At 41.2% G+C, this 15,491-nt stretch overlaps 1 protein-coding gene across 1 annotated transcript in view; it reads right to left on the bottom strand.

Moving 5' to 3' along the window:
- The window catches only part of igsf9bb (immunoglobulin superfamily, member 9Bb), a 264,759-nt gene extending 249,546 nt beyond the window's left edge, over window positions 1-15,213 (bottom strand). The window contains exons 1-2 of the mRNA XM_036143535.1: window positions 14,984-15,213; window positions 14,826-14,908 (exon numbers count right to left, since the gene is read on the bottom strand). Of these exons, the coding sequence (XP_035999428.1) occupies window positions 14,826-14,908; window positions 14,984-14,999 (99 nt within the window). The 5' untranslated portion in view covers window positions 15,000-15,213. The remainder of the gene's footprint in view (window positions 1-14,825; window positions 14,909-14,983) is intronic.
- Between the last annotated feature and the right edge of the window lie 278 nt (window positions 15,214-15,491).

Here is a 15,491-nt window from a genome sequence, read left to right as displayed (position 1 = left end):
TTGGCCTACGATTGCTGCCTGAACCCTCTGATAAGCATTGTTTTTCAGCCTCCCTGTGAATGGCCATTGCCTGTTTGTTAACCTTGGATTTGGATATTGGCTATGGATCAGTTTGAAAGGATTGTTTGTCTGCGCTGCCATCAGCCTCAGGATTCACAAACTGATGAGGAGCACTTGTTGAATGCCCCAGTCAAAGCCTCATGCCCCATGTGAGCAGTTTAACTTTCTGTGCTCCCAAGCCCTCACCTTCTGTGACATCAATGAAGCCACTGCAGTCCAGATCGCCTTAAAGGATTGCAGGTGATTTGGATTGAACTTTATCTAACTTTTTGAATTGTCAAGGAACCCCAGTCACAGCTCTGCTATCTTTACCCACAGAGCTTCTTGCGGCGATCCATTTCCTGAGCTTCCATTCGGGATTTCCATTAAACACATTTAATGTTTTTTTTCTCACTCCTGAATTCATCTGTACTGATCCTTACACCCAGTAGGATAGATTGGACAATTCATCCAAGTAAAATGATTTTTAACATCCTGTAGTGAATATGAATATTAACATGTGGCGCACATTTCAGATCACTGCTAGTCTGAGCATATCTGCAAATTCAACTCAAGGACAGGCAGCAGCATCCTCAGAAAAACTGCAAAACAAACAAGAACTCCATTTGAGACTTCTGACCTATTATTTCTTCAGACCTTTGAGATTCAATAGTTTATGGTTGTGTCTGTACCTAGAGCTATTTTTATCAAGGTCTGACCTTCAAGATCTCATTTATAGTGATGTTTCTTTGTTTTTAAGAGAAACACTGAAACCATGCCAATGGAATTGTAGGCAAGTGTGAATAACACTGATACAGTGTGTCTTGCAAAAGTATTCACAACCCCTGAATTTTTTACAAATCCTGAGGTATTTCTGTTTTTTGGGGTTTTATGTTGGCTTCTACTCTGGTTAGAATAGAATAGACATTCCTTTATTGTCCCACAATGTGGAAATTTGGGGATCACAGTGTTACACTCTAGATTAGGTAATGTGAATAAAAAGCTAAATTTAAAGTTAAGGTGTAAAGCAGAAGAGACTGAACTTACCAGAAAGGGAAGAATACTGCTTATCAAATGATAATATGGCATGTTCAGACAAGAATGCATATATACAGAATGTGATGTCCAAGTTTGTGGAATTGATATGATTACTTTTTCAAAGCCTGTACCAAAAAGGTGAACTATTATATCTTCAACAAGTAGCAATTTGGAAAATCACAAACACCAAAGAGGTAAAGCAGGCAGATGCCTGAAGGGAAATTGAACATGTACGATTTACAGCTGTGGCCCAAGTCAACAGACATGTTCCTCTTCTGTAGAAACAAGTCTTGCATAACAGGTGCGTGCGTGCGTGCATGCGTGCGTGCGTGCGTGCGTAAGAGATCTGTGATTTCTTCACCAACCTCATGCTTGATGACCATTTCCTCCATCTGTTACCTATTCTTAGGCAACAACAGTCTCTCTCTCTAAGTGCCTGCTTGTTTGTATCAGTTTGAATGCAAAGTGTTTCATGACTGTGAATTGGGGAACAGCTGAATACTGCACTGGTGAGACTTATTGATCATATAATTTTTCTCATGGTACAGCCTTCAACGATCCAAGGGGAACATCACTCACCACCCTAAAAGACTGGAAGGTGGGAAAACCTTTGTGCTCGTAGAAAAAATGGTTTCCGTCTGCCATGTAAATCCAGGTCTATCATAATTAACAGATAATCATCTTAGGTTTATTCTTGTATGGTAAATTTGAAAGCTTCCAAATATAGAGTTGCATTTTGATAAATCTTCCAACCCCTGTTATGCATGGATTTGTGGCTATACTTCCAATCCAGCATGAAAACCCAGGCGAGGTTGTTGTGCTCTGCTCCAATGCTTCACACTCAGTTTGCAGGTCTAATTTTAGCCCTGACTGGCTTTTACCCCTTGAGGATCAAGGTTTTGCCTTGAGGTTTATCATAATATAAATAGTTCTAAACATATAGACCAAACAACTTTAGCAGCGGAGGATGCAAAAGGTTACCTGGGACATGCAAGTCCCCATGCCTAGAACCACACCACAGCCTTGATCAGAAATTTATGTCAACATATTTGTTGATTCTTAATTCCTAACAAAACCTGTCATCATATTTCATGGTGGGAATAACTAACACAGAAAGAGTAATATTGACCCCAAAACTTCAAGATGTCCTCATGTGGAAGATCAGTTTTTATTTTTCATGTACTTTTTTTTCTTTGGGGGACAGATGAGCGCAGGGTGAGATGCTGCCATGGAGAATTGTGTGTGACAGAAGCTCTTAGTTCGCCTGTCTATCAATTTGTAAGATGTGAGACATGAGGGATATAAATACACTGTCTAGATCCCCTGGTCTCCATCCTTCAACAGTCCTCCTACTCTTGGTCCCTCTGATGGCAGACTGTCAGACTCCCACGGCTCCTCATGCAGGCTGGAGGTCTGCCTGGGTGCTCGGAGTGTTTCACAGTTCTTGGCTCTGATAAGGACGTCAAAATACCAACAACCTCCATCTTAGTCAGTCTGTCCGACCACCACAACCTAACGAAACAACCCAAACACTTCATTTTAGAACATTACGTTTGTTTATATTTTTGAGAGGATCCAAAAGCATCTATATCAGGTGACGTTAAGTAGGCTTTGTCACATTAAAACTAAAACCTCAATGTGTTTCAGTGAAGAGGCCTGTCTGCTGACCAAGGGAAGGTCATTGTGCCATTCAATGATTTATAGATTAACAGAAGTATTTTAAGGTCTATTCTCTGAGATACAGGGAGCCAGTGGAAGGTCTTTAGAACTGGGGTGATGTGCTCTACTTTCTTAGTCTTAGTGAGGATGTGGACAGCAGCGTTATGGATCAGCTGCAGCTGTCTGGTCGACTTTTTTGGCAATTCAATTCAACTAATGATAAACGCATGGATTGGTTTTGCAAAATTCCTAAGGTGATAGAAGGTCAACTTTGTAATTGTCTTTAGATGGCTTTGAATGTACGGATGTAGTAGAACATTAGTAGAACATTAGTAAATGATTAAGGGTTTAGAAAGGTTTTTGCAATTAATAATCTGAAAAGTGTGGTATTCTTGTTTTTAACTCTTACGGGTAAACACTTTGTAGCGTCCCGTTTTGCTTTTATCTAAACTATTCCTTGTAACTCTGTCTGTATGTTTAGGGTTATTACCCTACTGAAAGTTTTTGATTGATTGATTGATTGATTGATTGATTGATTGATTGATTGATTGATTGATTGATTGATTGATTGATTGATTGATTGATTGATTGATTGATTGATTGATTGATTGATTGGTTGGTTGATTCATTTATTCATTCATTCATTATTTCAAGCCATGCACAAATAAATACGTTGTTCATTGAACAACAACCCCCACTGGATTGAAGAAAAAAAAAAAAATAAAATATATATATATATATATATATATATATATATATATATATATATATATATATAAATAAATAATAAATATATGTAGATAGATATAGATCTTAAGTACTGTATATTCTGTATTGATATATCCCAGATCACAAGATGATTATTATAAATAGTGCATATTATACATACAAACAAACAAACAAAAACAACAATGGTGCTCGAAAAGGAGTGGGAGGAAGACAAATTTATTGTGCCATGATAATTTACATTTTATTGATTTATGTATTTCTTATCACTAAGCCGTTATTGTTTTTATACTTAATATTATTATATTTAGTTTTTACTATTTTGATTTATTATTCTTGTTATGAATGATTATGATTATCTATAATTATAATACTTAATGTTGCATATTTTTATGATTAGTATTGCTGGTATTGTGACTTATCTCATTCTTACATATCTGTCATGGTTTAGGTTTTTATTTGTGTATTTTGGACTTTTCTTGGATCAGCTTTCACCTCTCAGCCACTATCCTATCAGCTCTGCCCCAGTCAATAGGGTGTTTTCACTGACGTCACTGGCCAACTTCCGGTCCGCCATATTGGGTGGCACACTTCCTTATCTCTAGTTGTCTTACATGTATTATCGTATTGCGAATGGATAAGTACGCCAGCACGCTAGAGCGACCAGATAAGGACGTATATCTGAGGAAATGTTCCGTGATCGACCATATGGACTCCTATGCCCTCCACGGTGCCTTGTTTAGCCGTAATCCAGATGATTGGCCAAATGTAGAGCACGGCGACATAGTGCATTACCTGGTGTTCAGTGAAAACCCTCTGCACACTCTTGAGGAAATGAGAGCTTACAAGGATCTAGAGGCTCACAACCAGTTCACATCTGGTTATGTACATCAAGGAAATCGCCATCATACGTGGACGGGTGAGTTTTAATAAGATGGTAAAAATGTAAACAATCCGACGCAAATGTGTTGCAAATGTGTTGCACCGCCCGCCGGCGGCGGGCGGTGCAACACATCGGCGTCGATGATTGTAAACAATCCGACGCAAATGTGTTGCAAATGTGTTGCACCGCCCGCCGGCGGCGGGCGGTGCAACACATCGGTGCAATTAAAGCTCGCGGCTTTAATTATTTAAGCAGAACAATGACCAGTGCAAAATTAAGTTGTATTTACCGTATTGGCGCCGGTAGGAGCTGCAGATCATAAAGCCAGCAAACAGTGGGAACACAGCAACTCGTTCAAAGGTAAGCTGCGTTCAGACGGGCTCTGGCCCATGCTAGTTTAGTAGCTGCTAACCGCCAGTGCTAACAACCACTCGCGCATGTAATGTACTTTTAACTTGCTGCTATGTGTTTCAAACGTTTAGAACACACTCTCATTGACATCGGGATACTGTGGAAAGTTATGATCGGTCTTACAGCCGCGATCCAAGCGAGCCGACGATCTCTTTATCTATGTAACTCGTTCAAAGGTAAGCTGCGCTCAGCCGGGCTCTGGCTCATGCTAACCGTTAGCGCTAACAACCACTCACACATGTAATGTACTTTTAACTAGCTGCTATGTGTTTCAAACGTTTAGAACACACTCTCATTGACATCGGGATACTGTGGAAAGTTATGTTCGGTCGACTTACAGCCGCGATCCAAGCGAGCCGACGACTCTTTGTTATCACTAACAGTTGTTCTCCGTGGTTGCGCCTCCAGGCAGGAAAGCGGTGGAAAATTAATCTGTTTCTATGTTTTTCCCATGGCGATCATGTTTTGCGCTGTTACAGCCCACAATACAGCAACGGTTTACCATGGTTGAAATCAAGTTAAGGTGAAATTAATCAAATTAAAACACGGCTGAGAGAGGGAGTACAGTATGCGGTAGTAATAGGCAGTAGAGGGGGCGGAGGCAGTCAACACGACAGCCGCGGAAAGTAATAAGTCATAACGCCCAAGCCCTATTATTAATATATTCTTCTTACATGTTTTAAATACTTAACAGTTAATTACCTGTGACAAAGTGAGCACCGCAGACTCTGGCGTATTCCAGCTTAACACCGTCCAAATCGGACCTGGATATCCGTGTCAGCCATAGGTGACGGCGTTGTTCAGACAGCTGTTTTGTTTTTTCACATTGATTCACTATTACGGCTGGTAGGCGATAGATAGAGCGTTGATCTCCACCTCCACGGGCCGTGCAACCAACCATTAAACACGTTTTCCCCATTGTTCACTTCCAATACTGCCTAAGGCGTCATACAATGCAGGTCAACGGTGCGAAACGACTGCCACCCAATATGGCGGACGCGCTGAGTAGTCACGTGAGCGTGACGTCAGCTGAAAACCCCCTATTAGCCCACATCAGCTCCACCTGCTGCCAGTAATTAGATTCAACTCTTGTCACCTGTTCACCAGCCTACATATACCTGCCTCAGCCAACTCATCCCTGCCAGAACGTCTTGTCACTTCTCTTCTCGTGTCGGATCACCCAGTGTGATGTACCCTGTTCCACCAGATCCTGTGTGCTCAACCAGTTGGACTCTTTGTTAAGGTTGCCTGTGTCTGCGTGCTGCAGTTCTGACAGTTTCTCTATGAGTTCCAGTTGCTTGATCTGCCCGTTCTGGTGGTTCCCTGGTCTACTTCGCCTGTTGTGGTCTTTATCTACCTGCATCCTCTGGTCTCCTGCTCATCCTTGCCTGCCTGTACCTTCAGCCATAACTCATCTGCCACTTCTGTTTCTGCTTGCCTGCCTCACCCGCCACTACTCATCATCACAATAAACCTTTTAAACGTTTATCTGTGTCTGGCTGAATATCGGGTTCACCAGCAGTAATCATTACAATATCAATGACTTCATATATTATATTATAATATTAGTATTGCTGTTGTTGTTGTTTTTATTTTATTTTTGTAATCAATTATGCTTGCAGAATGACTCTGAAGGAGTGATTTCAAAAATTGGTGTTGATGAACGGTTTACCTTACGGAGTTTAATTCCTCAGGACTTGGAAAGACATAAATCTGCAAAACAGCAAGGCAACATATACTCTTGCGTATTTACTGGAACTGAGGGCCTTGTCATGATCTTGACACTAGTGCTGGTCTGATTCTCCATCTGACACACCTACACAGCTCCGCCCCGTTCTCATTAGTCTTCACCTGATTCACCTGCAACTCTGACTATATAACTAGCCCCCAGACCAGTCACTAGTGCCAGATTATTACAAGCCTTTGAGTTTAGTCCAGCGGTTTTTCCTGTATCCCTGCCTGTTACCTGACCTGTTTTGTCTTCGGATTTTCTGATTCTGCCTTGCCCCTGTCGGACCTGATTGCCTGCCTGTTGCCTGACCGGTTTCCGTGCCCTGACCCTGCCTTTGGATTCTGCTTCGGATTTTCCCTGCATGTCGGATCACCTGGCTCTGACCCTGGACCTGTTTTCCGACTTTGGTTTGTCCCACTGATCATCCTGCCGGTGTCTGTCATCACGGTTCTGACCCATCGCCTGTCTCCCGGCCACCGAACTCTGACCAGTCTCAGGAGAGACTCAAGCAGAGTTTTCATGACCAGATTCCTGATCAATCTGGAAGATCACCAGCATTGTTCCCTACTATCTGGAACTACCTCTCCTCTTCCCTGCCTGACCCTGGATCGTGAGAAGGTTAGTGACCATAAAATCTGTGACTGTTACATCCCGCAAAGTATCTGGTCACTAACCTGTCCTCTCAACTTCCAGTGGTTCCTGTCCTTGACGCTGAGGATCCCTGGTACCTGCAACAGTTTAATATCCAATAAACTGTCTTTAAACGTCACTTGTATTGTCTGGTGGAATTCTGGGTCTTCTGGTTCAGTGCATTACAGGCCTTTGATATTGACCAGGAAACCAGGGTGGGCCGAACATCCAAAAAATACCTGGTCTGTGTGGAAGGATAAACTGAGCTGCTCACAGTGATGCAGTGACCTAGATAAAACGTGAGTCCATGAGGGGAAAATAATGCACCCAACAACCACCTGGGGAGAAACTGTACATTTCACTCATTTCACACGTCTGTTTTATTTGTTGCATGCCTGTTTTTTATTACTATCACTATTGTTGCTTTTTCAAAAAAGAATACACACATTTTTCAGATATCAGCCTGCTTCTTCCTCTGCGTGGCATTAATTAGGCCCCTGGTAATAATGCAGAGCCTATGCGTTATCCTTGACCAGGTCATGTTGTTTAAATTTCATGTAAAACACATTTTAATGAAACACTGTTCAATACAATTTATTTATACAGAACCAATTCACAACAAATATCAGCTCCATGCACTTTACAAGATAAAGGGGTCCAATTTATCTGTCTATTTATCAATCTATATCTATATCTATATATCTATATATATATATATATATATATATATATATATATATATATATATATATATATATATATATATATATATGTGTGTGTGTGTGTGTGTGTGTGTGTGTGTGTGTGTGTGGCATTAGGCTACAGTCAGCTTTGATACTTTAAATTTTCCTTTGCTCTACAACTCCACTCAGATTATCAGTTTACAATTGCAGTGTGTGTGTGAATGACTGACAGGATAATTGTTTTTAGGCTTAATAATAAATTTAAACATAGGCCTGCAATAATACATGTATTTTTTTCTTAGTTTTAGCTGTAATTCTACACACATTCAGTGAGTTTCTTCCCCGAGTTTGATTTGTTGGGAGAGAGGAGAGGTCAGCCTCTCCTTCCTTTCTAGTAATACTGCTTTCTTTCTTCTTTCTTTTGAGGCATCTACATTTCAACCAACCAGATGCTCTGGCATCTGGTTGGTTGTTTGGTTTCTTCATAGAAGCAGGTAGAAATGAAACTCCTGGGACGTCGTGATCTTCCAAGATGATTAGTATTGCGGTTGTTGCCAGTGTAATTTGTACTCTTCCTGTCTGACCAGCCGGGAAACCGACTGTCTTGGGAAAAATGTGATGTCATTGCCCTATCCATGTCATTAGTTTTCTCCAAAACCTTCCACTTTCTTTTTAGAACCAGCTTGGTACGTTACACAATTGTACATATGGAAATGTTGCATATTCTATTGCTGTGTGTTAGGTAAATAGGCTGGAGTTATTTTTCTTCCACTACCACATAACTTTGTTGTTCCTTTGGTCAATATTTAGTCTGATATTTACCCATATATTCTACTCTTGGTATTTTTTCTCTAGAGCTAACTTTAGATTAGACAGTTTATTTTTCTTGGATTCTTCTTTTTTTCCATTCTGAATCACTAGTAATTTTGTGTGTTTGCCACTGGCACACTTGAATTTCCCCATTGTGGGACATTCAAGGAATTGTTATCTTATCTCCGGTGCAACTCCACATAAACATGAATGTAGCATTAAAAATGGACATGGGTTAAAAGAAAAGGCAATGCCAGCAGAGCACTAATCAAGATAAAATAACAAAAACGTCCATACATATTGAAATTCTAACAGTCCTGCATGGTTTCACAATTTAAGCTGCTTTCAGCAGCACCAACATTACTCATTGAGCATATAACTTGCTTACAGAAAAACTGCCTCACATAATGGTCTTGGTTTATTGTTGTATTTGATTTACTTTATGCTTTTTTTGTCTATCGTGCCTTACAGTGACAAATGTTACTGTCACATATCAAGCTTATGCCACATTATTGGTATTGTGTGCAGGTCAGAAACTAGGAGAAAATCCAAGAAAAAGATAAACGTCAGAAGCATGGGGCCAATTTAATGAAAAAAGGGAAAACACTGTCGTGTCCATTGAAAATCAACTCACCAGCCATGGCAACACAACAGTGAGCAAGGAAAATAGTGGTAGTTAAAATAACACATTTTAAGAGCTGTGTCCAACAGGAACAGGTGGCATTCACTGATAGCTTTTACCACAAAGACTAGACATGAGTGACCTTACTGCAGCCTTTGACACCATGCATCAACCACAGCACTCTTACCCACCATTTGGAAAATCCTCTGTACTGTGTCATATGGTCTATAAAGGATTTTGAATTGTATAAGCTGAAGGTTGGTATTTTGGGTCATTCTAAAAGCCTGTGTGCAAACTTTACACCAGTATTTAATATCTGTACTGGTAGATAAAGTAATGTCTCATTTACTGATTGAAAGTGAGATTGTAAAATCTACTTCTGAAAGTTTTATTTAAGTTTTTGAGCGTAACTTTGAAGGCTGAAGAAGCTAGTTATTACAAAAGGAAGTTCTCTGATTATTTGTTTAATCTGAAATTTGGCTCATAAATGTGTTTTTTATTGTTATAGTTTCTCATGAATCTTATGAAACATTAAAGGGTATGGAATCTTTTCAATTAAATATGTCTTCTACTACTTTGACAAAACATCTAGCTCCATCTGAGGATAAGTCACCGTGGAACATGATGGTGCCAGCATCACATTGTATTGTGGGTATGGCATTCTTTTGTAATGCACTGTCTTGGTTTGGACCATCTACACCTTTTTAGGGTTGTGGCTGAATGTTCCTGCGGTTTTTCACCACATCATAACATGTTTTTCTGCAAGGTTTTGGGAGAATTTAGCCAAGCATGAATGTTTTCTATGAAGGAAGATGCTCCTGTCTTGGGTTACTCCCTAGTCCTGACATACGAATTCTTGTCAAGTTTAGAACATAACCAGTACTTGTTGGAAATTCCTGCAGCTCCTACACTCTTGCTGTTGAACTCTTGGTAGCCTCCCTGAGCACTTTTTCAACAGTTATGGAGGAATGTCGAGTTTTTGTGCTTTTCCTGTTGTTCCATTAATTCTCCAATTATTGGTGACTGCCTTTATTATGCTATGATTTGTGTTAGGTCTCCAGGGCTGTATGGGTGTGGTTCTCCTATTTTCTTCAGGCTATCAGGATGGGATCCAGCTGGTGCTCATTACTTACAATCAGGAGCAGCCTTTAAGAAGGAGCAGTTTCTGTGAGGCAGACACCAGAGGATTTTCTCACCCAGTGTGGTAAACTGGCCTACGGAGTGTGTGTCAAGTGTGCTACTTGTCAATTTGTTCCTTAGCTTAACTGAGCTTGTTCCTCCCTCGCAGTTCCAGTCCCCTGGCTTGCTGAAGGTTCACTTTGCATCTTGTCTCCCAGACTTCCTCTCTGCTCTTTCTTTCATGTCCTTGTAAGTGCTTACCGAGCATGTCCAATCAGCTGCCTGTCCACCCTCCACCACCATTCGTTCCTGGAGAAATGGCCATGCTCTGCTCCGAAGTCACCACTCCTACAGATCAACTCCCCCAGGAATTCGTCCAGAGTATAACAAAGTTAGCTAACTCCATATTTTTGGATTAATCATTGGCTCTTCCATCGGTGTCGCTCCAGACCTGGAACCCCTGCCCGGTGCCGCTGAATCTCTTCAGTAGTCTTACTAATAAAGTCTTTGAACCTGCTCTGGTGTCATTAGTTGCTGCCTGCATAAGAATCTCTACTAAAGTCATGACAGAATCCTCTGGCTACCCTGACTCTGTGGCACAGTTATGGGCAGCCTTATCTGAACAGGATATCCTTCGGGGTAAAAATGATTCCAGCATTCAGACGTTGGCTCAGCAACAAGCATCAATGTTCAGAATTTCAGTGACTTATTACAAACCACGAATGTTCCTTCTTGTTCCCAGTCTGCCTCTGTTCCTGGTCCTCCTTCCACTTCCGCACTGCAGACGTTCCACAATGTTGCCTCACCCACTCTGGAAACCTTTTCAGGTGAACTAGGTAAGTGTAGAGGCTTTTTGATGCAATGCACCTTAATTTTTCGGCGGTGCCCTCAATCCTTCCCTAGTGACGGCAACAAGATCTCTTATATTGTTGGGACCAAGGTCCCCGGTTTATCCCACAAGTCTGGAGAGACTTCTGTTCCACTTTGGGTGCTAAACCCCGCTTATCTTCTGGGTTTTATTCACAAACCAACGGACAGTGTGAACGCCTGAACCAAGAAATAGAAAACGCCCTTCGCTGCATCTGCATCTGGAATACCACCTCCTGGAGCACACACCTTCCCTGAATAGAGTATGCAGACAACTCTCACGTTTCTCCATTTGAAGCATTCCTGGTTACCAGCCATCTCGTTTTCCTACAACCGTCCCTGACTCGGTCATCCCCTCTCTCCGATGTCACCTCCAAACCTGACACAGAATCTGGAATCAGACCAAAACCTCCATGCAAAACAAGAGACTGGCTGATCGTAAACATGCCCCTGTATCCACATACTCTCCTGTGCAGGGTTTGTTATGTTCCAAGAATTTTCCATTGAAAGCCTATTGTAAGATCTCCCCCAGATTCCTTGGGACGTATCTGATCAATGCCGTTATCTGCTTTTCTACTGTCCATCTCAAGCTCCCTTCCCATCTACGTGTCCATTCAATCTTCCAAGTCTCCCAGATCAAGCCTTTCATTTCCAGCCCTTTGAACCTGCTCTGGTGTCAGAAGTTGCTGTCTGCATAAGAGTCTCAACTAGAGCCATGACAATCTGGTGCTGTCCTTTTTTATTTGTTCTCTTCTCTTGGCTGATTTATTACAGCTAGTTTGTTTGATCCCGTAATAATATAATATTATTTAACCTGTCTGGAAAACATGGGTTCAGCTGAAGGACAGAGATGAATACATGTCAGGAAAATGCTACTAGTGGAGCTGGATTTCATTTTTGCTTAATCGGAGTCACTAGAACTGATGGCAGGTGTGAAGTCTAAATTCTGAAATTGAATTAAAAGATGCTTCAACCAAGTATTAGTTTAGTCTGTAAACATTTATGCCACAGACATTTATGTTCACCTTAGAATGAGTTCAAAGTATCATAGAAAAAAGGTGTTGGTGATTTTAGTGTCTTGGTTTTTCCAGAATCCACATAAGGACTGAAAAGAACAGAGAAAAAAAATTCAGCATGACATATTTTAATTCCAGTCTGAATCAAAGCTGCCTCCTCTGCAGTCCAGAGGGTACCTAACCCTGACCTGTTCTCCAGTAAAGGTTGGAGTGTCAGCAAGCATCTTCATCTTAAATTTAAACATAGTTCATGCTTTCTATTGGGATGTTTTTTTCATGGCAGGATGAGTCAAACTTCACCAAAGAACTAAATGTTTCCACTTGTTTTGTTTTTTTCTCTATCTGCTGACTTGAAATTTAAAATTGACACTAGTGGTTATCTTTATGGCATTATGTGCGTGCTTCTATTTGTCTTTAGTCAAATTACCTGAAAACATCATGACGCTTTACAAGTAGGACATGGAGACTCTGCATAATGTGAAAAACTATAACTTTTTCGATAGTAGCTGCAATAAAATCCCTAACAAACTACTAGAGCAGCAATAAATTAAAAGAATGTGAGATCTTGTGGATAACTGACAACTCCACTCCCTCGGGCATACACCTAGAAAAAAAGGTTTCAATTTTCACCAATATATGCTTGCTGAGAGCTAAAAGGCACTTAAGTATTCATGTGTGGTGCAAAATAGCAATATGCTGCGGCAGTCAGAGCAGAAATCGAGCATTTACAAACTGAAGCAAACCAATGAGCTTCTTTTTTTTTTTTTTTTTTTTTCTTTCCCCAGTGTCCTGTCTGGCAATGTGGCAATAAGAATTGTTGTCTTAATGCCAAATAGAGCTCGACAGATTTGACTTTCACAAGTAGAGCAGTACGGCTTTCGCCATAGTGCTCCGCTTGATTTATGCTTGTAAATAGTTTTATTATGATTCATGCAGGGAATATCTCAAATTATATGGACACTACAATGGGTAAGTAGGAGAGGAAAGGAAGAACAAGAAGAAAAAGAAAAAAAGAAAAGGTGAAAGAAAGAGAAGATAAAAGGGAGAGAATGATAAAACATCTTCAGTCTGCTTCATCACCTGCAAAGAGAGATGTAAAAAGAACAGCACAACCTACGGATGTAATATAAGAGATACAATAAAGTAACACCTTGATACCATTGCTGAATTATATGTATTATTATTTAATCTGACATGTATAATGTGGTAGCTGAAGTTAAAAAATATGGGCTTTCTGTATAGAAGTGAATCTCTAAGTATCTGGAACCCATTACCTGTAGTTATTTGTGAGACTGCACTTGTGTATGTAAAGTTTATCCAAAAGAAAATGCTCAGTAGTGGTGGTGAAGAGCCAAAGACCCGTCCCCCCAGAGCACCGAGGCAGGCGCCTGGGGACCCAAAACCCCAGACGCCCAAAGGGACCCCCAAAGCAAGGACGCCCAAAAGGGGCCAACACAGGAAATCTGCCCCCCACCAAGAGAGAAGAGAAGAGATGGCACTGAGGAAGCCCCAGGAGCCGCGGGGACGAGCCCATGGGCTCCGCCGGCAGCCAGCTACGCTGAAGTGGAACCTCCAAGTGATGGAGCCGATCAAAGGTGCCCAGAGAGATCGATCTGATGCGGATGCTGTCTCAAGATTAATATGATCCAACAAAAGATCTCTATACTGATTGATACTGAGATTTTCCTAACTTTTCCAATTCATGAGGATAGTTTTCTTTGCGATACATAAGGCAGTGAAAACCATGCAAACTACATTTTTTTTCCAGAGAGCTTTCCTCAAAGTTACACAGCAAGCAAACTGATGGCAAAGGTGAAATTTTACAACTCAGGCACTTTGACAAGTCCTTACATATCTGTGCCCAGAACCTCTGAACAGATGTGCATAACCATAACGCATGAATATAATTATCAGTTTGATTGCCTGTGCACTGTGGACAGATATTAGATTGTGCAAAACCCATCTTGAATAATCTTTGACCTGTATAGTGTACTCTGTGAAGGATTTTGTATTGTATTAGTTGTATTAGAAAGTGCATGGAAGAGTTTGTGGAAGAATGAGGGGTCATCAACATTTGGACCATATATACTGACAATACATAACTTTTGTTTATGAATAGATATTTTAATTATTATGAATCTACCTTCAGGATCAATAATGTTGTCTAATATTGCAAAACTAACGTTTTTGTGGATTAAAATTGCTACTCCTCTCTGTCTAGAGTTATAGCCGGCAGCAAACACATTAGGGAACTCAGGTGAGTTAAGATCACTTACAGTTGTTGCTGATTTGTGGGTTTCTTGCAATAAGACAACATCTGCCTTAAATCTTGTAAGCTGGTTAAAGATCTTTAACTTTTTCTCTCTGGTGCCATCTCCATGCACATTCCATGTCACAAACTTTACATTCATCATAGGTGTGAGTGAGAAGTTGAAAAGTGCATGCCCCCCAGAAAAATAGTTATACATAGACATCTGACCTGCTCTTTTTGTTTATAATGCTCAAATTTAGCTACAATCGGACGAGGACAGATTTTTTCAGGCTTCTTACCCCTGAGCCGGTGAACCCAATGAAAGGTGATGTTTTTTACCTGATCCGCCGGGATTTTCAGCTTCTGCTGGAGGAACTCACGGATTGTCACCTCGGGATCCTCCTCCTGCTGCTCCGGGATGCCTGCAAAGACGAGGTTATCTCTCATACTTTGCGACTGAATGTCCAGAATGGATTTTTTCATCTTCCTATTTTCACCGGACAGCTGGATCATCCCCTCGGTGAGCTTTGTGACTTCCACCCTCAGTGCTTCATTCTCAGCGGTAATTGAGGCTAGCTGCGCTTGGCTGTATTCCACCGACTCTCTCAGGGCGTGAAACTCATTATGTAGGACTTCTACCAAGGCGAGACGGGCATCCAGGCTGGTTAGCTTTTTGTCGATGGATTCCAGGACGTCGCTGTAGCTCCTGTCTGGAGATAAAGTAGAAGCAGCACTGGTTGAGCTAGAAAGGGAGCGTTTCGATGAAGGTGTGTCTGTTTACTTACACACAGCTCTCGAGAGATCTCAGCCGCTCATTCCACTCCCAAGACTTGTCAAACCAGGGAGCTTCTTAGATGGAACATTTGGTGTAGGACTGCAGGGCTGTCATGCCATTGTCATCAATGCACACTTCTGGTTATAAGAGACAGACCTAGACTGTATCACATCAAAGCAAACAACAGCCTGGTCTACCAAGGGACAGAACTAAAGTCCCTGATCTTTAAC

The sequence above is a fragment of the Fundulus heteroclitus genome, chromosome 11 (assembly GCF_011125445.2).
Source record: "Fundulus heteroclitus isolate FHET01 chromosome 11, MU-UCD_Fhet_4.1, whole genome shotgun sequence".
NCBI classification, from domain to species: Eukaryota; Metazoa; Chordata; class Actinopteri; order Cyprinodontiformes; family Fundulidae; genus Fundulus; species Fundulus heteroclitus.
This window is presented reverse-complemented; position numbering and strand designations above follow the sequence as displayed.